Source organism: Xenopus laevis, chromosome 2L (assembly GCF_017654675.1).
Source record: "Xenopus laevis strain J_2021 chromosome 2L, Xenopus_laevis_v10.1, whole genome shotgun sequence".
NCBI lineage: Eukaryota > Metazoa > Chordata > Amphibia > Anura > Pipidae > Xenopus > Xenopus laevis.
In genome coordinates this window covers 67,752,256-67,774,697 of record NC_054373.1, presented here as the reverse complement: position 1 = coordinate 67,774,697, position 22,442 = coordinate 67,752,256, and the positions used below count along the sequence as shown (strand labels likewise).

General features: G+C 39.9%; 1 protein-coding gene across 2 annotated transcripts; it reads right to left on the bottom strand.

Moving 5' to 3' along the window:
* Window positions 1–454: 454 nt before the first annotated feature.
* rnpep.L (arginyl aminopeptidase (aminopeptidase B) L homeolog) lies at window positions 455–21,744 on the bottom strand. 2 transcript variants are annotated; one of them, NM_001094411.1, is made up of 11 exons: window positions 15,088–15,519; window positions 11,134–11,274; window positions 9,564–9,709; window positions 9,352–9,468; window positions 8,954–9,189; window positions 8,223–8,336; window positions 8,034–8,146; window positions 6,641–6,749; window positions 3,405–3,629; window positions 2,373–2,515; window positions 455–1,284 (listed from the first exon to the last, which is right to left on the bottom strand). In NM_001094411.1, the coding sequence occupies exons 1-11, from the start codon at window positions 15,448–15,450 to the stop codon at window positions 1,135–1,137; spliced, it is 1,857 nt and encodes a 618-aa protein (NP_001087880.2). In that variant the 5' UTR covers window positions 15,451–15,519; the 3' UTR covers window positions 455–1,134. The 2 variants fall into 2 exon arrangements, with proteins under 2 accessions (NP_001087880.2, XP_018100688.1); XM_018245199.2 differs by lacking the exon at window positions 15,088–15,519 and adding an exon at window positions 21,725–21,744 and having other exon boundaries at window positions 1,045–1,284.
* Between the last annotated feature and the right edge of the window lie 698 nt (window positions 21,745–22,442).

Below are 22,442 nucleotides of genomic sequence, written 5' to 3'. Positions count from 1 at the left end.
TCAATTTAGCATCTATGATTTATTCATCTTATCCACCCCCTACTTTGTCCATGTGATGTTTGCTTTTTATAATTGATGGCAGTGGTATGTCCTAGTCCACGCACCATTGCCATAAATGTCTCCTTGTATGTACTGGCCCTCCATCATGCCTACAGTTGCAGACCACTTGCTTATATGTGACTGTGAGACCTGCAACAGGTAGTTTAGTTGTGTGTAGTTTAGTCATGGTAGTTCAGCTGCTTCAGAATGTTTCTTTTATTGCTACCTGCTGGCTGCTGCGCACTTATCCCCATCTCATAGTGAGAATACATACTTGCTTTTAGAAATAAAATCTGATGCTGAAAAATTGCAGCTTTGCTACAGCTTAAAACGATTTTATCAACAATGCATTTGTATGCTAGTCATTTACTCACACACTGTAACATGTATCAGAGCAATAATAACGTAGGCAGACTGATGTTTGTTTTGCTTTATTGCATTTTCAGTTATGACAGGCTCACACAGTATGTCGATTGCGCTTCTATTCTGTAATGGGACAATGTTGCTCTTCGATATACACTCTCCTTTGTACCTTAAAGGGGACCCGTCACCCAAAAAAATGATTCCAAATCCTATTTTATCACATCAGTCAAGCAAAATGAACTTTAATTACACTATATAAATTATTTGAATCTTGTTTCCTTCAGTCTGGGAATTCATAATTATAACAAGCAGGCAGGAGTCATTTTGTGGGCACTGTTATCAAGACAAGCCTTGTATCATCTCAGAATCTTGTTTGTGCACCAGACTGGGGGAACAAATGTCAATCCCCATGTACTGGTTACACAATTAAATGGTAAAGAGAACAGGGGAATGTGGGGAGAGCAGTGACATCTAAGAAGTGCTAAATGGAAAGTGAAAGTAATTGTCTGCCCCGCCTCTTTGCCTATGGCATAGAGGAGGGGCAGACAATATTTGATTGACAGCTGAGATTTTAAAATGATTTTAAAATGAGTTTACAACAGCGATGAATGCTTTAATAAATAATAGAAATTGGATTTCATGTTTAATTTGCAAAGGACTTTTATTATACAGCTTTTTGTGTCTAGGTGACATGTCCACTTTAAGTTGAGCTTCAATAGCAGAAGTGTGGCTCTATGTGCCTAGGATCCTCTTCACGTAGTTCTGAACATTGGCATGAAGCTGTGGGCAAGTTTGGATAAAGGTCTCCCTAGCAAGGGCCTGCGCTGCCTCTGAGCCAGCTTGCATGGTACGATACAAAGGTAAAGTATACTTCTGTTTCCCCTAAGAAAACAAAGTGGTGTAGGGAGAAGATTACAAAGCAGAAAAAAGAAGTATTCTCATAACAATTATATTGTAGTCTGTGTGATTTCTTGAATGCAGAAAAACAGATGTACAAAAAACTCTACACTTTGTAGGCCCCTCCAACCACCAAACAGACTACCACCTTGAGGCAGTCACAGAGCACATTCTACTTTATTATTTCAGTTTTGTTCTAAGTTAAAATACTGTTCTGTTAAACATTGCACTTGTTAAATAAATATCAGAAAATACACCAGATAAAACTCATTGGCTGCCTCTGGTGAATAACAATTGGCCTTAACGTCCACTATTCAGGCACCAGAAATATATACATATCTGTGTAGAACAATATCAAGTTAAAGGAGTTATTCACCTTTGAGTTAATTATTCGTATGTTGTAGAGAGTTATATTATGAAGCAATTTGCAATTAGTTTTCATTTTTTTATTTGTGGTTTTTGAGTTATTTAGCTTTTTATTTAGCAGCTCTTCAGTTTGCAATTTCAGCAGTCTGGTTGTTAGGGTCCAAATGACCCTAGTAACCATGCAATAATTTGATTAAGAGACTGCAATATGAATAGGAGAGGGCCTGAACAAAAAGATGAGTAATAAAAAGCAGCAATAAATGTGTAGCGTTACAGAGCATTTGTTTTTTGGATGGGATCAATGACCCCCATGTGAAAGCTGGGTAGAGTCAGAAGAAAAAGGCAAATAATTAATCTATAAAAATAAAAAATCAAGACAGATGTAACAGTTGCTTAGAATTAGCCATTTTATAACATACTAAAACTTTACTTAAAGGTTAACCACCCCTTTAATTCCAAAGGAAACATACCAGTTGTAGGCCAACAAGGGTCTGCACTGACCTTGTTAAATCAGGTCAATGTTATGTTATATCGTGATCTACTTTTTCATTATAAAATAAGCATTTATTGATCGTGCCTTCCTAATAGACAGAAATACATATGAAAACACAGTATAGCTAAATCAGTTTGAAGTGTAAATAATATACTATTCCATCACATGTAGTATTAACTATGGTATACCGCACACAATGAGTCCAGATTCATACCTGGCAATGGAGAAAGTCCCTGACTTTATGAAAGTGGGGCTGGTAGTCATTCCTCAACACAATCTGGGCCCAGCGCATGCGCAGCTCAGCATTTGTGGCATTGGAAATCTTTGGATAAAACTTTTCCAGTTGTTCAATATTTCCTAGATAGGCACAAGCCAAACATACAGCAGAATGTAACCATATTTCAGCAAACATTTATAGTGCTACTATGAAAACCTGCAGAAAAACATATAGGTAGAAAAATATTCTTTATAAAGGATTGTGATTATGTAGAAAATACCCAGAAAGGCATGATACATGTATCAATAAAGGGCTGTACAACTATGTTGCCTGTAACCACTGTGTAGTTTACCAGTAGCAATTAATCTGATAATAAGGCATATGATGCCTTATGGAGCAGTACACAGAGGAGCATATATCTCAGTAAGTGCATTTCTTCTCTGCTTGTTTAACCCTGTGTTCATAGTTTTGTGTATAAATGTTTATAGATCCATAGATTTAGGTGTGAGCACTTATGGATATAGCACTTGCATTGCAATGACTTTTCTCAACATTAACAGGCTAGTTTTTTTGTATATCAAAAGGGCAAAAGCACTACCTTGCCTAGAGTGGCATTTAGTCTTAAAGGAGAACTAAAGCCTAACTAAAGAAGTAGCTAGAAATGTTGTACTCTTTGTTTTGGGCTTCTATACAAGCCCAAGGCAACCACATTGCTCTAGCAGTAAAGATCTGTGTCTCCAAAGATGCCCCAGTAGCTCCCAATCTTCTTTTCTGATGATTCACTGCACATGCTCTGTGCTGCTGTCACTTACTGAGCTTAGGGACCAACTCACAATTTACAATACACATAGAATATAAATGTCACAATATAAGGCTGATTTTAAGCCATATCCATATTAAGGGTTTACTTCTCCTTTAATCCAGCACTGACGGCTCTGCATAGAGTCAATGTTTAGGTCTATGAATGCCACTACTTTTAGGGAGAACAAGCAAAAAAACTATTCATATAGAGATGACATAGGCTCTTACCATTAGGTAATGGTGACAATTCCAGTACCCTATCCAAAAAGTAAACAAGTTGATAGGTTCTCCATTTGGTGGGATCGACTTTTGAAATCGTTTCAGTATCAAGTGGTGTAGAAGACCAGAGGTTTGCTAGTTCTGCCGCTGGTTTCATAAGTGCCTCTCCAGGGGACAGGTCTGGGAGGAAAGGAGGCCATCCTGGAGTGTTTAACCAATGGTCAAATTCCAGACCTATCAGAAAGATAAAAAAAAAGAAAAATGTTGATGCAAACTTATTATATAACAAACAAATTGTTAAGAACCCACACACCTGCAGTAACCCCCCAAGGGTCAATTATCATTAAGGGAGTGCTGAACAGATCAGCAAGCTATGGACTAGAGTAAAGGTCAGCCTGAAAACACGAGAATCCTTTTTTTTTTTTTTAGACCAACTTCCACTCCATGTGCCTGCATGAAAGTAGAAGCTTGCATGTGCAAGCAACGGAGTGGATCTGTTTCTTTTAGCATGCAAAAAAAAAAAAAAAATACAGGCTGAGAGCTGTGAAGCAAACACTTATTCTGCCCTGGCCCTTATCCTAGGATTCCTAGAATGAATAGGCTAATCCAGTGTTGACCCTTCCGTGCCTTGTGGAGCATACTAGCAAATCCAAGATATGGCATGTCCTAAGCACCCATTAAGTCATTCATTAGGTCTGCACCCTAACCAGTGGGCACATACAATTGTGGACCCTTTGCCCTATGAGTCTCAAACCAAGATGGCGACGCATTGAGACCAGCCTCGTCTCACTTGGTGGAGGTACACCAGGCAAAAGCGCAACAAGCAACAGCGAAACTGATACGTTTGCAAGATATTCCTCTCCAGTTTCCTCAATGCAGTTGTCCCCAATACGTAGTACAGACACTACAAAGAAGGTAGGCTACGACCCCTGAGGCCCAACCACCGGAACCGACTTTGTCGGAGGTAATGCACCTTTCACAAAATCACACTACTGTGGTGCAGAAATTGGAGGAATTGGGCACAAGTTTTGCAATTCTTAAGCAAGATATGCAGAAGTTGAGAGAGCGCACAATTGAAATGGAGCACTGTATTTCTGACATGGAGGACACTGTCCACCCTTTGCCTCACAAAATAGAGCAAGTGACCCGCCATCTTAATACTTTAGAGGCGCGGGCGGATGATATAGAAAAAAAGGCAAAATAATATTAGTGTGGTTGGCATGCCGTAAAAAGGTGGAAGGAGCAAACATGGAACATTTTCTAGAAAACTGTCTGGTTAAGGAATTTGGACAAGAAATATTCACTTCTACATTTGTTATTGAACAGGCCCATAGGGTCCCTGGGCGTGCCCCTCCTCCTGGTGCCCCGCCTAGGCCGATTGTGGCGAGGCTATAAAATTAAAGAGACAGAGACATTGCACTAATTGCTGCCAGGAAGGCAGGAAATATTATGATGGAGAATCAAAGAATATCTCTATATCCTGACTTTTCACTTGAAGTACGTAAGCATCGTCAAAAGTACGCCTCAGTAAAGGAATCTCTGAGAACATGCCAAATTACACATGCCATGATGTTTCCAGTGAAATTACGCATGGTCAAAGACAACAAGGTGTACTTCTTTAATAAACCAGAGGAGACACATGAATGGCTTGAAAGAATGCCACATACTCCGCAACTAGGTCAGCAATCAGATGCACCCCAAGGACGACTTCAACAGGATGAAGCCTGATGGTTTTTGGTGACTACAGTTCAGCTCACCCAGTAAGCTTTATTAAGGAGTGATAAACGCTACTATATTCCTTTATTGTTTGAGCAGTGTACTGCTGGTCCGGAACCAGACAGAAGATTCCTGACCCTCAAATTTGGGCAATATATCAAATAAAATACATTGGTGACATAATTGATCAAGTCAAATTACAACCTTTTGTTGATCTAAAAACTAAATTTAGTCTTCCAAACCAAATGTTTTTCAGATATCTTCAATTACGTCATGCTATTCAGGTTCAACTACCATTTGCAACTATAGAGACAAGTCCCACTAAATTGGAGGAATATTTACACACTCAGGGATTGCGTAAACCTATGTCCCAATTGTACAAACTAATTAGTCTTCCCATACCACAAATACTCCCCAAATTATATTTGAAATGGAATATAGATGTACCAACATTAACTCCAGATCTCTGGGAAGAAACCCTAGATGCGGTGTTTGATTCCCTTATAAGTCTCAGGGACAAAATGGTACAATTCAGATATCTCCACCGGACTTACCTCACCCCACATAAGCTATCCCTAATAACTAACACTATTCCTGATGAGTGCCCTAAATGTCATCACACACCAGCTAATTTTATGCACATGGTCTGGTCCTGCCGCAAGCTTCAAACATTTTGGAAAGACATTGTAGAGGACTGTATGGAGGTTTCCTCTATTCCTATACTTCTAGACCCTACACCTATTCTGCTTAATTATGTGGAAAGTATAACTTCTACACGTAAAATTCGAAGTCTCCTATCAGCGTTATTTATTTATGCTAAAAGTTTGATAGCTATTAACTGGAAGGATACTGCAGCGCCCACAAAAAAGCAATGGATAACTATGGTAAATAACAATATTCCCATGTACAAACTAACGTATTGCCCAGCTAAGTTTGATGCTATATGGAATGATTGGGTGGACAAACACCTCCCCTAGAAGCAGGGAGATGAGTAGATTCAAATGGATGTAATCCTAGAGTAAAGAAGTGAGCTGTAGGTATTTCAATGAGATTTCCATAGGTAAAGATAGTAATATACCTCTTGGTTTGGGTTATGGTTGGCAGCCAGTTAGGGTTAGGTTGGGGGAAATACATGAGGGAGGTTAAGTGCATATACAGGTGAATAAATAATGTATGTAAGTTCATGGCTAAAAATGAAACCCTGCAGATGCATTGACAAGTTATATCTGAGTTATTTTTTCAATGTATACCCATCTCATGCTTTGAAATCTGTAAAATGAATGTCAATGATTCAAGGACACTGTTATCTGAACTTGTAGATGTTTATTGAGCATGAACACTGTTGTATGTGCACTAGAAAATTTCAATAAAAACAATTGTTAAAAAAAAACAAAAAAATAAAAGAAAATACAACTAGAAGGGCTGCACTGCAAGTGCTTATATGTATGGACTAAAAAGGCTGTAACTATGCACTTTTATACAGTATTGTTTCTCTTGGCTTTAATAAAAAAGTCCTTTTATAAACTTACCAGCTATCTTATCCACTCCCCGTGCTTTCAGTTCTGGAAAATATTCTAGATAAAACTCAAGGGCTTCATCAGCAAGAATGCTTTGGAATTTGAACTTATTTACATAGGCCTGAAAGGAAAGAGAGTAAGTTTGTAATTGAGGGCCCTATAAAAAGAAATAGTTACCACTCAGTTAAGAACACTGGTGAGCAGAAGCCAACCATCAGAATGCTACTGACTCCTATTCTAAACTAGCTGTACAACACTGAGTAGATTACATTTTTTGTAGGAATCTGCACACATCTACAAGGGACTGTTGGATGTATACAATATCTAACAAATTAAATTAAAGGAACAGTTCAGTGTGAAAATAAAAACTGTATAAATAGATAGGCTGTGCAAAATAAAAAATGTTTCTAATATAGTTAGGCAAAAATGTAATGTATAAAGGCTGGAGTGACTGGATGTCTAACTTAATAGCCAGAACACTACTTCTTGCTTTTCAGCTCTATAACTCTAAGCTAGTCAGCGACTTGAGTGGCGCCAAATGAGACATATCTGTTCAGTGAGTTTGCAATTGATCCTCAGCATTCAGCTCAGATTCAAAAGCAACAGATATGACCCATGTGGCCCCCGTCAAGTCTCTGATTGGTTACTGCCTGGTAACGAGTCAGTGTAAACCAAGAGAACTGAAAAGCAGGAAGTAGTGTTCTGGCTATTATATTACATACCCAGTTACTCCAGTCTTTATACATTGCATTTTTGGCTAACTAACAATATTAGAAACATTTTTTATTTAGCACAGCCTATCTATCCAGTTTTTATTTTTATACTAAGCAATTCCTTTGATGTGAATTGCAATTCTGTGAGCCTAAGGGGGGTTGGGAAAAGATTCCTACAAGTCAGCGATATATCATGGTTTCCCTTCAGTGTGTAGAATTATGCATGTCTGTGCAATTACAAAAAATATGTATTTCTTTTGGGAAATTCAGATAGTGTTTATGCACCCCCAACTTAATTGGCTCATGTCAAAATAGACTGCATAGAGTAGGGGTGTGGATAGAGTACAGGGGCAAGATGAAGAAAGCAGGGCTATTCTGAAAACAGACCTTCAAGACTTTGATGCCCAAAAATGTTCGGGCAAGCTGTACAGAACTGCAAAATGAAATAAAATAAATATCCTAAAGTATTTTATTTAAGATGAAGCAATAATAAAATAGTAGGTGAGTTTAAAAAATGACATATCCATCAAGTTCACCCCTTTTAGTCCAAATGAAACCTGCTTGCTGGAGAAAGTGGAAAAATCTAAAAATATATCTAAATTTATAATTATCAAATGAAATGCTAAAATATATGCTAACCGTATTTGAGTCATGGATCCATGTATTTGTACTGCTGATGCTTTGTTTATTACCTTTAAAAAGTCATCAAATTTTGTCTGGTCCCCAGTGAGGTGGGCTAGGTATGAAACAAAGCAGAATCCTTTTTCGTAGGGAGTCTCATTATACGTATCATCTGGATCCACCCCTGTCGAAATAAAAGAGGAAAAAATGTTACTCTGCAACATCTTATGCTATGAACGTATGCATGTTAACATACACACCAGGCTCTATCTTTACTCGCAATTTGTTCAAAGGATGGTCTTCCCCAGAAGTGTCCATGTGCTGCCGTAGCAGGGCTCTTCCAGCAGCTGCTTCCAGACAAGTGTACGCAGGACCTACAAACATACAAAGACAGTGCTGAGAAGATGCAGTCTGCTTGCAAACATAGGACAGAAAAAAAAACATAAACAACTTGTAAAGTATTACTTTATTATACAGCCAAAGATGAAAAGATCAGATTACAACAATCTCGAATGAATGAATCCCAAATGAAAATGGCCCATGAACTGCAAAAATAATAACCCACAAAGAAGCATGGTAGATAGTCTGGTTTGCTAGGATCTGAACAATTCACACTCATACAATAAGATAAAAGGATGGGTTTAAAGAGCAATGTACAGCAATAATCAATATGAGCCTAATAAATGCAGCATACACTGTTTTCAATATTGTTAAAAATTCATTTAAACTTTTTTAAAAAAAAAAATGTTATCAAGATCTAATGGCCCATTTGTTTTGTTTTTACCATTACTACCACCCAATCCTTTTTTTCTAGTCTACAGATGAATCTTTCTGCACAAAAATCAAAGTGGCACTGGTGCACCTTAAACTATCCCAAGTGCACCAAAATAAATCCAGGCTTTATTAATGTAATTATAACTTACTAGGATATAATAGAATGTTCCACCTTCACTTCTAAATGTAATTAGTTCATCAGAATGATTGGACTCACCATATAATTCAGTTGTAATTCTACGTTGGGCATACATTGTGAAGCCCTCATTCAGCCAAAATTCTCCCCAGTTGGCATTGGTGACCAGGTTCCCGAACCAGCTGTGTGAAATCTCATGTATGATAACATCAGCCAATGAGCGATCGCCAGCCAGCAGACATGGGGTGACAAATGTGATGCAGGGGTTTTCCATTCCACCAAATGGGAAAGATGGTGGCATGAACAGTACATCATACCTGGGGAATCAACACATTCCTCAATAACTCAATAACTGAACTAGATGGGTGACAGAATAAGACAAAAGGTAGGTGTTTTTATAACAATGTTTGTCTGTTGTCTGGTGTAAAAAATAATTAATGCAGGCTCTAACATTGCAGGGGAGATCCAAAACCACTTACCTTCCCCATACATAAGGACCAAATAGCTTCTCCCCCACTTTTAGGAAGTCCTCGATCACTCCATCATACTCCTTTTTAGCTGCTTCTATAAGACAAGGCTCAGCCCAGACACGGCTCCTACAACCAAACATGCAACCATCATTTAAGAATATAAACAGTACAGAAATAGGACCTTCCTCTATCTTATTAGCCCACTGAACAACTGAACATACCTTGGCCCTACCTCGGCGGATACAATGTCACCAACCACCAGAGCTACCAGATATGCTGGAATGGGTTGTGTCATTTTGAAGATAAAAGTATCACCTTGGCGGTCTGAGTTATTTGCACTCATAACAGCTGTAAAACCCTCAGGTACCTAGAGAGAAAAAAATAATCACATAAAAATGGTCCTGAGAGAGAGAGCTGAGAGAAGCGGATCCGATCCCTTCTGCATCTCCCAGTAGGTTTATGGACAATCACAGCTTCTGCCTGCTTGTGGCTACACAGAGCAGAAGTGGAGAACAGCCCAAAAACCAGAAAGCAGGCATTTTCAGCCCAATCTCTGCTCCTCTCCATGTAGCTACACACAGACAGATCTGCATCTCTCAGCCTGCAGAAAAAACACAGGCTGAGAGCAGCGGAGCCGATGCACCAAGTGCCTCAGCCATAGAGAAATTACAGGGTTACTGCATGAACAGCATGCTAAATCTACAACCAAGTAAGGTGCAGGTTTGGAAACACAGGAGGGAAAGGGTGAGACTGTAGCTACTACATCCCCTTTAAAGTGATACTGACACTATAAAAGATACTCTTTAAGATAATAATGTACATTAAAATTTACCTATAGGTCATGTTCATTGTTTTTTGCTGACAGATTAAAGGACTTTTAAGTAACAATTACTTACAAAAGCAGACCTGTCTAGAGTTTCTAATGCTAACAGACTACTGCTGCACAAAGATGGCAGATGGGGGATCAGATAGGTAGCATAAAAATACGTGACAAATACTTTATGGCAAATTTATGAATAGTATACAAAGACAATGTTATGATAGCGGTTAAAAAAAAGGTTTAATGTTTAGGGGGCACATTTACTTAGCTCGAGTGAAGGAATAGAATAAAAAATACTTCGAATTTCGAAGTATTTTTTTGGCTACTTCGACCATCGAATTGGCTACTTCGACCTTCAACTACGACTTTGAATCAAACGATTCTAACTAAAAATAGCTCGACTATTCGACCATTTGATAGTGGATGTACTGTTTCTTTAAAAAAAAACTTCGACCACCTACTTCGCCACCTAAAACCTACCGAGAATAAATGTTAGCCTATGGGGAAGGTCCCCATAGGCTTTCTAGCCAATTTGGGATCGAAGGAAAATCGTTCGATCGATGGATTAAAATCCTTTGAATCGTTCGAACGATTTTTCCTTTGATCGTTCGATCGCAGGAAATGCGGTAAATCCTTCGACTTCGATATTTGAAGTCGAAGGATTTTACTTTGATGGTCGAATATTGAGGGTTAATTAACCCTCAATATTTGACCAATAGTAGATGTGCCCCTACGTGTCACTATGTCTTTAATAAGGGAGTGCCACAAATTTTTTGATGTATTGCATCCATTCATTCTAAAACTGTATTCTTCATTCCTACTGGGGCACATTTCACACAGAAGCTCTGTATAATAAAACCAATTTATAAAGTACACTAATTGGCTCTTGGTTATTATTTTAACTGTACACCTTGGATTGAAAAACCCTTCATGACAAAAAAAAGCAGATCACTTACTGTACTGAAACTCACCTTGATATTGGCAGAATAGGTGCATTTAACAGCAGGGCTATCAAAGCATGGGAAGAAGGAGCGGTTAAGAACTGCCTGGCCTTGCGTGTACATGTAAGGCTTCTTCTTGCCTGCAGTCTGTTGTGGGTCCAACCAACAAACCTGTTTAGAGAAATGGAGTATACAAACTGAGATGCTTGCTTTGAAGGGGAATTAAAGTCTAAAATAGAATAATGCTAGAAATGCTGTATTTTGTATACTAAACATGAACTTACTGCACCAGAAGCCTAATGAAACAAATGATTTATGCTTTCAAATGGCTGCAATGGGTCATCATCTTCTAACTATGTTAAACCTTCTTTGCAAGACCTTGCAAGTGTGATCTGGGTGTCTGCTGGGAGGTTAAGCTTAGGGATCGTCATAAATTATCAAAACAGCACAAGTCAAATAGTCTGCCATAGTAGCAGATACAGCAGGGCTCTGGGTCTGTGGAAATGAATCTCTACACAGTTGCCAGCTGCTCTACAGGGAAACAAAGCTGCTGGAGTTCTGGGAAGTAAGGTGGGGGGGGATCCCCCCTTTTGAAAGTATGAACATTTCCCTGCAGAGCAGCTAGGGACTGTCAGCAGCAGTCAGAGCAAGTAAAACGAAGGGAGAATTGCACTGCATACAGTCAGGTTTATTATAAAACGGTACACATTTTTTAATTAAAGTATATTGGAGATTCATGGGATTTTTATTATTTTGCCTTTACATCCCCTTTAATAAGTCCTAAGAGAATTTGTAGTTATTGCCACTTTCAAGTACAAAATTATCCTGAGCGTTACTGTCTAGTATTACCCCTCATCCCTCTTGAATTATATTCCTGTTGATAAAAATCCCTTTCTTCAGACAACTGTATATAGATCTTCCCTGCTCTTCCTTCAATTGATTTCATAATTCCCTTTATTAAAGGTTATTCTTTCTTTCTCAGTTAAAGGCACAAAGTAACACAAAGTAAATCTTGTTTGCAATATCTTTTAATATTTTCTATTTATATAAACATAGCTGGTAAAAGCAATAATTGTTGGGTTCCTTCATTCTCTCTGGAAAATACGAGTATGGAACCAGTTATCCAGAATGCCTGGGACCTGAGGTTTTCTGGATAAACAGACCTTTCTGTACTTTGGATCTTCTTACCCTACTAGAAAACATTAAAACATTAAATAAACCTAATAGATTGGTTTTACTTCCAATAAGGATAAATTATCTTAGTTTGGATCAAGTACAAGGTACTGTTTTACTATTACAGAGAAAAGGGAAATCCTTTTTAAAATGTTGGATTATTTGGATAAAATGGATTCTATGGAAGATGTCCTTTCTGTAATTCAGAACCTTCTGGATAATGGGTTTCTTGATAACAGATCCCATACCTGTACTGTTATTTAATCTTGTGACTAATAATAATTTTTTTTTACCTGCTACTATCACCTGCCCTTTTTCAAGTATCATCTAGAATCAGTACACATCTCTATAACATTCTCAAAACACTGCAACTTTTAATATGACTTAATACTTCCTTCTGTCCAATTTTTTTTTTCTGCAGTGTTGGGATAAAGTTAGCCTCTGTACCCAAAGATGTTAATAGTTACACTTGCAGTGTGGCATATTTTTTTCATCCATTCCATTGCTTAATAAACACATCCTGGAAAAGCCTAACTCCATTTATCTGCTCTATCCTCCTTTATTCATTGAGATCTGATATAGCACCTTTTCAGTTTCAGTTTCCCTGTATCTTATATTCCATTTATTTTCTAAAATGTACCATAAACTTTCATACCCAAATACTGCCTGCCAACAAGGCCACACCTTAAAAAGTTGATGGCTTACTGGTCAAAAATAAAGCCTCTCTTAATGATATCTGATCGGGGCTCAGCAAGTTGCTCACTGAGTTGTGATGGCTTTGCCAAATTAGGGGATCCTTTGTGAATAAGCATTGATCCTAAAGACTGTAAACTTCCATAGGCGTGGCATATTTATAACCACATTACTATCACAGGTTAAAACTGTCCCTAATAACAAGAGAAGGTGGACAGGGCAGGGTTGCAACACTTTGCAATTTTGTGTGCCATTCTCATTTAGGGGCCAAGCCAACGTTCTCTTTATTTTTTAAATTTCAATGTATGTAACTTTCTGGAATACATAAAAGTAATGAACATTGTAGCACTGACTGGTATGAAAAAAACTTGAAATTTAGCCTTTCAGCCAAAAGTTGGTGATATCAAGGTTCATCCAGTGACATATAACAGCTCATAAATGTCTTATTCCAAGATTGTCATGCAAGTAAACAGCTGATGCAGCAAAAGTTAAGGGAAGTAAAATAACAAGCTCAGCAGTGTAAAGAGTAAAATAGATATGCAAAGTGCACAAAAAGTATCGAAAGGGACATTTTAAAGTTTCACTTTACAAAGTGCAATTTTCACAAGTAAATCACCATGTTTTGTACCCACAATACAGTGTTTAAATGTATAAGCATTAGCTTGCCTTAAAACATCCACTTACAAATTATTAATCTAAGCAGTTTGGGGTAGGCACACCGGCATTCCCCACAAATAGTCACAGTGCAAAAACGATGTATGATCTACACTGCACCAATCTGATCAACCATGAGAATATCTCCATGTGTTACGTTCTGGGCTGCATTCTGATGGACAACTGAAAGACTGTAGACAGCGCCCCACAACACCCTAGTGGGGAACGAAGGCCAGGGCTAGATGCGCCCAAATTCAGCCTGTTGAAATCCGTAGGTCGATTTCAGCCTCTCACTGCGAGCAGTATAGTCTTCTCGGCATTGGACTGAGTGGTCCTGGGCGCACTGGGGCTGCCACTTCAGGGGCTCCCATCCCAGCCAGGCAGTTGCAATTGTGGCCAGCGGGGTAGTGGGTCTGGGTCGGCAGGACACACAAGTGCCCAGTGAGACCCTTCCTCTTTAGCGTCCGGAGCCTTTGTGTCAGCTCTGGTGTGAACACACTGGGCTGATTTCGGCAAAGAAATGCAAGACTTTGCATATCGCACAGAAATACACCAAGAGTGTTTGCGCCGATGCCGACACAAGGGTTCCCGGACACAAAAAAAGAAGAGGGTACAGCTAAAATTGGCCTGCAGATTTCAGCAAGCTGACTTCGGCCCATCTTGTCCTAGCCTAAGAGGGTGCCAAGCAGGCCCGGAATGGCTGTGGGTTCTGGCAAATGCCAGAGGGGCTACTATAAGGTGCCTTATAAAGTCAGTATCTAGTGGGCTGCTGGGCACTGATTGGGTCTCTGTGTACCTGAAATGCCAGGGCCTATTTTGATTCTCAGTCCAGACCTGGTGCCAAGTCTATTGATAGGCCATAAAAGTAAATTAGATAGTAGAGCAACAGGTTGAACTCTGAAGAGATACTTGGCAGTAAGTTTTCCTTTCTCACAACATACTCTGTCTACGTGATTATAAACTATAGCTTCTGTCTAGTGAGACAATCAGTCACCTTATTATATTTTCTACATTTAAAAAAAAAATGATGTTCTGCATTTTAACAAAATGATAAAGTCATCCGAAGAGGGCAGTGGAGCTCTAGAGAATTTTGGGGTCCATACACAAATTTCTTGGGAGTGCCTGATCTATATTAACAGTATAGGCATTGTAGAAACATGCATTTTTCTTAAACCTGGACTATAACAATGTATTTTGCTTAAAGAAGCCAAGGTAGCATAAAAGATATGCAAAAACAACACTTGCCAAATGTGATTCTCTGTATATGTTGTCACAAAGAAATCTGGAGCTCATTACTCAAAGCAAGAATAAAAAGAATGTACAATACATCAGCTTTAGTATCTCAGTGGCAACAATAAAGAAAGATATATTTCAACGTAGAGAATGTTTTCATTTGGTTTGTCTCTATTGTTTAAAACTCACAAGCCAGAAAATGTGACGTTAAAAGCCTATAAGCTCACCCACCCCTGGGCTGTCTGCAGCCTCGTAATCGATGATCACCCGAATCCTGGCTCCCGAGGGCAGAAGGCTGGGCAGCCGCAGAACAACCATAGTGCCATAACCTGTGAAAGGCTTCTCCTCCCACGACAGCGTCTCGTGTTTCCCCTGGTTCTTCTCCAGCCGAACCCCCCGCACCCGCAAGCAGCGATGTGTGTCCAGTCGAAGTTCCTCGGTCTCCCGTAGCACCTGCAAATCCAGCCGCTGGGAACCCCGCAGCATACGAGCCTCTGTGTCTACTGTGAGCTCCAGGTGCATGTGCTGGGGCTGGACCTCTCGGTAACTGGAAGCTGTGGCTACGTCCTCCGCCATCCTGCCTCTGCCTGCCATGGTGTCGCTTCCACACGGACCAACTGCTCGTCTATAGAACTCACTTAGGCCCTAAGGAACCTCTATTCCAGGCGAAGAGCAGCTGCAGCTTCCTGCAAGCCGTTTAGTTTTGCTTCTTATTGAAAAAAAAAGTCCCCGCCTTGGCTACACGTAAAGCATAGACAACATCGGTCAAAGGGCACAGTGTTTTCATAGCAGTCTGCGGGAGATTGTACTGCTGCCAACAATTGCCGAAACAGTGACTGAATGGAAGATTTGAACTCTTTTTCTCAAAATAATGTTGGTGATTTATATTTCTGACTAGAGGATGTGATTGCAGCTATGTCATATGATATCCTCTGCAAATAGTTGTGGGAAACTTCATGTTCTCTATAGGAAATAGACATAAGAGACAATCTTTCAGACTCCTTATGAATAGCAGTCCAGCATTCAGAGCATGTACAGCAGGAGTGTCCATACTTTACTAATGAGAGGTCTACTTGGTGATGTTGTCCCATTATGATCTACATCCATAAGCAGGGCCGCCATTAGAAATCATGGGGCGTACAACAAAATTTTCAAGGCCCTGCCCACCCCTGCCCCCAACCACATACACATCAGTGCTAAAAAGTTAACCCCCCCCCACACACACAGTTATAAAAAGCTATTGATGGTCAGGCACCCTTATAAGTTAAAAAAAAAAATTGGCGCCAGGGCCCCCATAAAAGTACAATCTCCCGCATACTGCGGCACCAATGTTACAAGTAAAAAAGAAAAATTGATGGCCTGGCCCCCCCACAAGTTATAAAAAGCCATTGGTGATCAGGGGCCCCCCTGCAAGGAAAAAAAATGTTTGGCCTGGGCCCCCCACAAGTTATAAAAAGCCATTGGTGATCAGGGGCCCACTGCAAGTAAAAAAAAAATTGCATGCCAGTGTTTTGTGTCTAAGGGGGGGCCCGGCCATGCTTCACTTAAATAGGACACTGCAGCTCTGTGCATGGAAGCTTAAGCTATTAAGATTTCCTGTACCCTTGTGGTCCTTTAAGAATAAGTCCCAGTAAAGCTGTACAGGGATTGGATAAGGGGATCCAATCCCAATGCAGATTTACCGGGACTTATTCTTAAAGGACCAACGAGGGTCCTGCATTGTCCTATTTTGTGAAGCTGGCAGCACGAAAGCAGGGGGCCCGGATAATCAAGTAAGTGAAGCATGGCCAGGCCCCCCCTTAGACACAAAATCCTGCGGGCCCGGGAAAACTGTCCCCCCTGTGACCCCCTGATGGCGGCCTTGTCCATAGGCATTGTTAGCATTCTATTCCATGGAAAATATTATTTAAATATTGTTTTATGAGAAAATATATATTTAGGGTTGCCACCTTTTTTAAGGTAGGTGTTTTACAGGCTAGTCCGGTAAAATACCGGCCAGGTGGCAACCCTATATATTTCTATATTTAACAATTTAACAAAAAACTATTTCCTAAGTAACAATATCTAAATGAAAAGCATGAAATAGGAGGGGGATTTAGACAAGCCGTTTTTTGACAGTTTCTTGAGATCTACTTATCACCAGCTAAAGGTCTACTGGTAGATCCTGATCTACCTTTTGGGCATCCCTGATGTACAGTATTTCAAGGTAAAATCTACCTGCTATTAAGACTTTCCAGTTTCCACAGACCACACCAGGTCTGAACTGAGATTCAAAATAGGACCTGGCATTTCAGGTACATAGACAGAGGACCAAACAGCACCCCACCAGCCCAATAAATAGTAACCGTCTATGGCAACTTACAGCAGCCCAAAATTGAAAATTGGAAGCCTTTGTTTATATATTATGAACCTTTTTAAGCAGCTGTTGGCTAGGGTCTGGCAACATCAGATACTATAACAAATTTAAAAATAATTAAGAAAAAGAAACCCCGCCAATAGCTGTTACTAATAAATTACCAGTTTACAAAGACTAAAGGTCTTGTTCAATACCTAATAAAGTGCAAAATTAAAGTGCTGTGCAGATTCAAAGGTGCTATTGCAACTATTAATTTTAATTCATTAATACTGAATTCTAAAAAGCCACCATTTCAGGATAATTCAATTAATTATGTATATATGAGTTCATTTATATATCCAGACTAAAAAAAACTACAAAAAACTCAATTAATATTTCAACACGTAATATACAGTTATTGTGCCATAAAGTGCAGTGCAATAAATTAATGTGAATAGAAGTAGGTAATTTGTTGACTAATTAAAAAGGAGTATAAGAATAAATAAATGGCCCAGGTTACTGGAGGGTTAAAAAGTCATGCAGTCATAATCCATAAAAAAGTTAGGAAAGAATAGATGGTGGAGTTGTCCCGCAAACGAACTGCCTGTTATTTTCTAAGGCCTGGGACACCACCAGGTTACTGGAGGGTTAAAAAGTCATGCAGTCTTGCCCTAATAATTAGGAGAGGCAAAGTAACCCTATAAAGCCACAAACCCACGGCCCCTTAGAATGGAAGGAATAATAACAGAAGGATTGGATTTGACCCACAGACAGTTCACACCAAAAATATATTTGATTTTTAAGGAGTACAAAGTGCATTTGAAATGCATAATTTTTCCTTTTGGTAGGAGTTTGAAATTGCGATGTGGCAGTACCATAAGGAACAATACTGAACCAATGGGACCGTTATTATACATTTAGAATAGACACGATTGGGGGAGTGTCTTAATGTATATCGGATCTGAATGACACTAGGCACCGTAGCTTTGCCGCTTGTTCAGCGGCTCTAAGACAGGGAACAAGAGGAACTTAATGACAGCTAGGCACCGTAGCTTTGCCGCTTGTTCAGCGGCTCTAAGACAGGGAACAAGAGGAACTTAATGACAGCCCGCAGTGAGATAGAGAACTAGAAGGGGGGAGAACGGAGGGTATAATTTAGTACGTGGAGGGTCAGATCCTATACGCGCATTGTTCAGCCAACGTGTCAGTTTAAGGTGTTGCCTTTGCAGTGTCTAGGGAATAGGCCAAATGTTATAGGTGCCTCTGAGAGGACACAGTGTTAGTTAATTCTCCGTGCACACCATACTGTACAGTGGCTGATCAGTCTACCTTCCTAACAGAAGGGCCAAGCGTTTTAACTATATATACAACTTTACTGGCTCATACTGCGCTTGAGGACAACACACTGAACCGTTTTCACCATTATAATTATTGTCCAAGTTAGTTGTTTGGGGTCACCCCAGATCAACTTTCATTACATGTTTACTCCATACCCATCCTCTCTCGAGATCATTGCATTATTGCTAACTAAATCCTCAATGTACTCCCTGACTACTATTCAGCCAGTATAGGGAAACGGGTGATGCAAGATCTATATGGGAACAGTCACATTTTATCAGGTTTCTTTATTGGAGTCCAAGGTGTGGGTTGAAACACATTTCTATGTTCACAAATAAGCACTATGCACTTTAATGATTTCAATCACCATGAATTGACAAGATTTTCACTTTCAATTAATTATTTATTCAATGAATACAGAGGAGACGTTCACAAAAATCACAATACTTTCAATCAAGTCGAATAGTTGATCACTTCAAGTTGGTAGACACATTTGTTAATATAGGGTTGCTTTGGGATTGTGCGACGTCATGTACTCCGCTTTTTGTCTCTCCTTTTGAGCATTGAATTAGTCTGGTTTGACCCTGATTACGATTGACATCTGCCTGCCTCGAACTGGCCTGTTCTGACGACGATTCTGGTTTCCTGTTCTGTACCGTGACCTTCTGCCTTAAGACTCTAGCTAAACAGACGTGCCCCTCTGTTTATCCAGAACCTTGCCTTGCACCTCTCCTTTAAGTCCTGGTGGCATCCAAGTAGCTGAGGGCTACTACACTACAGGTGAAGCACGAGCCGAGACCAGGGTGCTTGGCATTTGTTCTGGTGTTTGGGTGCCGACTGTGACAGGTGCTACCTGGTGGTCAGTGGTGCAATTAGGTTGGTCTCTTTTTGGAAAAGTTTGGCAGGAGAGGGCATCATTTGCTGGTATTTAGAGCCAGTGACCACAAGCTCTCTGAGGCCTTGAACAGTCTGAAGGTCCAGTGTCACTGGTGCTAAAATAATTGCTAGCTTCAACTGTGTTTACCTGATGGGGAAGTTCTGCCCTGACAGTACTGTACTGTCCTTATAGAACTGTTGCTGCAGTCGGTATCTGGGTAATTAAAATCCTCCATCATAAAGACTTGCCTCACACCTTTTATATACAGTATGCAACAAGAGCTTCTAACACAATAGTAACATAGTAAGTTAGGTTGAAATAAGACACACATCCCTCAAGTTCAAACTTTTAACTTTTTTTTATCCTGCCTAACTGCTAGTTGATCCAGAGGAAGGCAAAACCCCAATTTGAAGCCTCTCCAATTCATTTCTGACTCCAAGATTGCAATTGGACTAGTCCCTGGATCAACTTGCAATATGAGCTATCTTCCATAAACCTGTATTCCCAACCTTGCTAAAAAGCTGTCCAACCCCTTCTTAAAGCTATCTAATGTATCAGCCTGTACCAATGATTCAGGGAGAGAATTCCACATCTTCGCAGCTCTCACTGTAAAAAACATCTTCCAAATATTTAGGTGGAACCTCCTTTCTTCTAAACGGAATGGGTGACCTTGCGTCAGCTGGAAAGACCTCCTGATAAATAAACCATTATTATATGATCCCCTTATATATTTATTCATAGTTATATCACCCCTTAAGTGCCTCTTCTCCAGCATGAACAACCCAAATTTGGCCAGTTTTTCCTCATAGCTAAAATTTTCCATACCTCTTACCAGCTTAGTTGCCCTTCTGTTCACCCTCTCTAATTCAATAATGTCAATGACCGCTGGAGACCAAAACTGTATGGCATATTCTACTGGGGCCTTACCAGTGCTCTATACAGTGGAAGAACGACCCCCTCCTCCTCTGAATCAATGCCTCTTAATACAGAGTGGAATTGCTTGCTACAGCCAAGTTTATTATTTATTATCTACAAGGACTTCAAGGTCCTTTTCCATTATGGATTTGCCTAGTGCAGTTCCATTTAGGGTATAAGTGCCTTGAATATTTTTACATCCCAGGTGCATGACTTTACATTTATCAACATTGAATCTCATTTGCCACTTAGCTGCCCAGATTGCCAGTTTGTCAAGATCCTCCAAGATCAAGGATGCTGCCTCCTGGATGGAATTTATTGGGCTGGATAGTTTTGTGTCATCTGCAAACACTAATACATTACTTATAATACCCTCCGCTAAGTCATTGAACAAGTTAAATAAAAGCGGACCCAATACCGAGCCCTGAGAGACCCCACTAAGAATCTTACTCCATGTAGAGAATGTACCATTAACAACCACCCTTTGTACCCGATCCTGTAGCAAGTTTCCTATCCGTGTGCAATTGACTTCATTAAGCCCAGCAGACCTTAGTTTAGAAAGCACTATAAACACTTTGGCAAGATCCAAATAGATCTCATCTACTGCTCCCCTGCTGTCTGACATGACCGATCCTTCTTAAAGCCATGCGGATTGCTGCTTATAATGCCATTCACCGGGACAAACTTTTGAATGTGACCTCTTAACAAGCCTTCAAATAATTGTCAAATTTACTGGCCTATAATTGCCAGGCTGAGATCATAATCCCTGTATCTTACCCTGTAATGGATTTGCAGCCCTATCATTTTTGCCCATAAGCTCTCCATGTAAACATCATCCATGCACCAATATCTTTGCAACATATTTACCTCCCTAAACCTCCCCTGCCTTCCTGATGTAGCACAAAGCACAGGTCCTTGCATTTAGCCTTTCATCCCCCTTCCTCTAATTTTTGTCATTGACATCAGTGTGTGCCAAGAACAATCGTACGTCCTCATCTCCCGACCTGCCACTAACCATTCAGACCAAATAAAGCAGTAAAAGAACAGATCAGCCGTTGTTCTCATCCTACAGCAATCGTACGAATGTCCGACCAAGCTGGTGATAGTCTCCCACTGAAAATCGTCTGATTGGCAATACATGCAGACATATGATCGGCAGCACACAGAAATTTTCTATCCTGTCCGATCAACTCAAAGACCGATCGGCATGGCAAGATAAATGTTGGGACACTCCACACACGATCCGAAAATTGTACTAACTGAGGATTTGTACGGTCGAATCTGAGTGTCTATGGCCAGCTTAAAGGGGACATTTTGCATAACCTTCATATTCAGATATATGATGAATCTTTCCTCAAACAATGTAATGATGCAGAAAAAAATAAGTTTTGAATGCATTTTACCTGCTAAAAGTGTCATTATATCAGAGCTGCAATGAGAACCTCTCAGGTCAGAAGCTAGGCTGAAATGAAGAGTGGGAGTGTCTGTTCATTCTCTCACAGGAAGTGGTCACAGCACTGACTGACAGGCTGAACTCATGAGCTGTAGCAGCCAAACCCCTCCCCTCCCACCCTCTGTCCTGTGTGTTTCCAGCCTGCACATAATTGTCTTATGCTGCTGCCTGATCATTTAACTTATCAGTGTATTGTAAATGCTCAGCATAATGCAAGAGATGTTAAGTTTAATACAAACTATAAAGAGAAAACAAATTTGCTGTTCTAAAACATTTTCAGGTGCAGTGAGTTGCAAGGAAAACATGCAGCTTTTTTGGAGCATTTTTATGATCTTGTGCTGGGAGTTGCAAGGGAAAAATGCAGCTGTGCTCACTGCTGTAACAGTTTGAGGTCAGGTGCAGGGAGTTGCAAGGGAAAGGCAGCTGTTCTAGAAGAGTTTATCAGGTGCAATGAGTTGCAATGGAAAATGCATCTGTTTTGGAATATTTTATGATCAGGTGCAGGGAGTTGCAAGGGAAAGGCAGCTGTTCTGGAACAGTTTATTGTCAGGTGCAGGGAGTTGTAAGGAGATAAATGCAGCTGATGTTCTGGAATTGTGTAACATCTCATAACAGATTCAAGGTGTAAAAATAAAAAAGGAAAACCTAAAAAATATTCATAGCTTTTT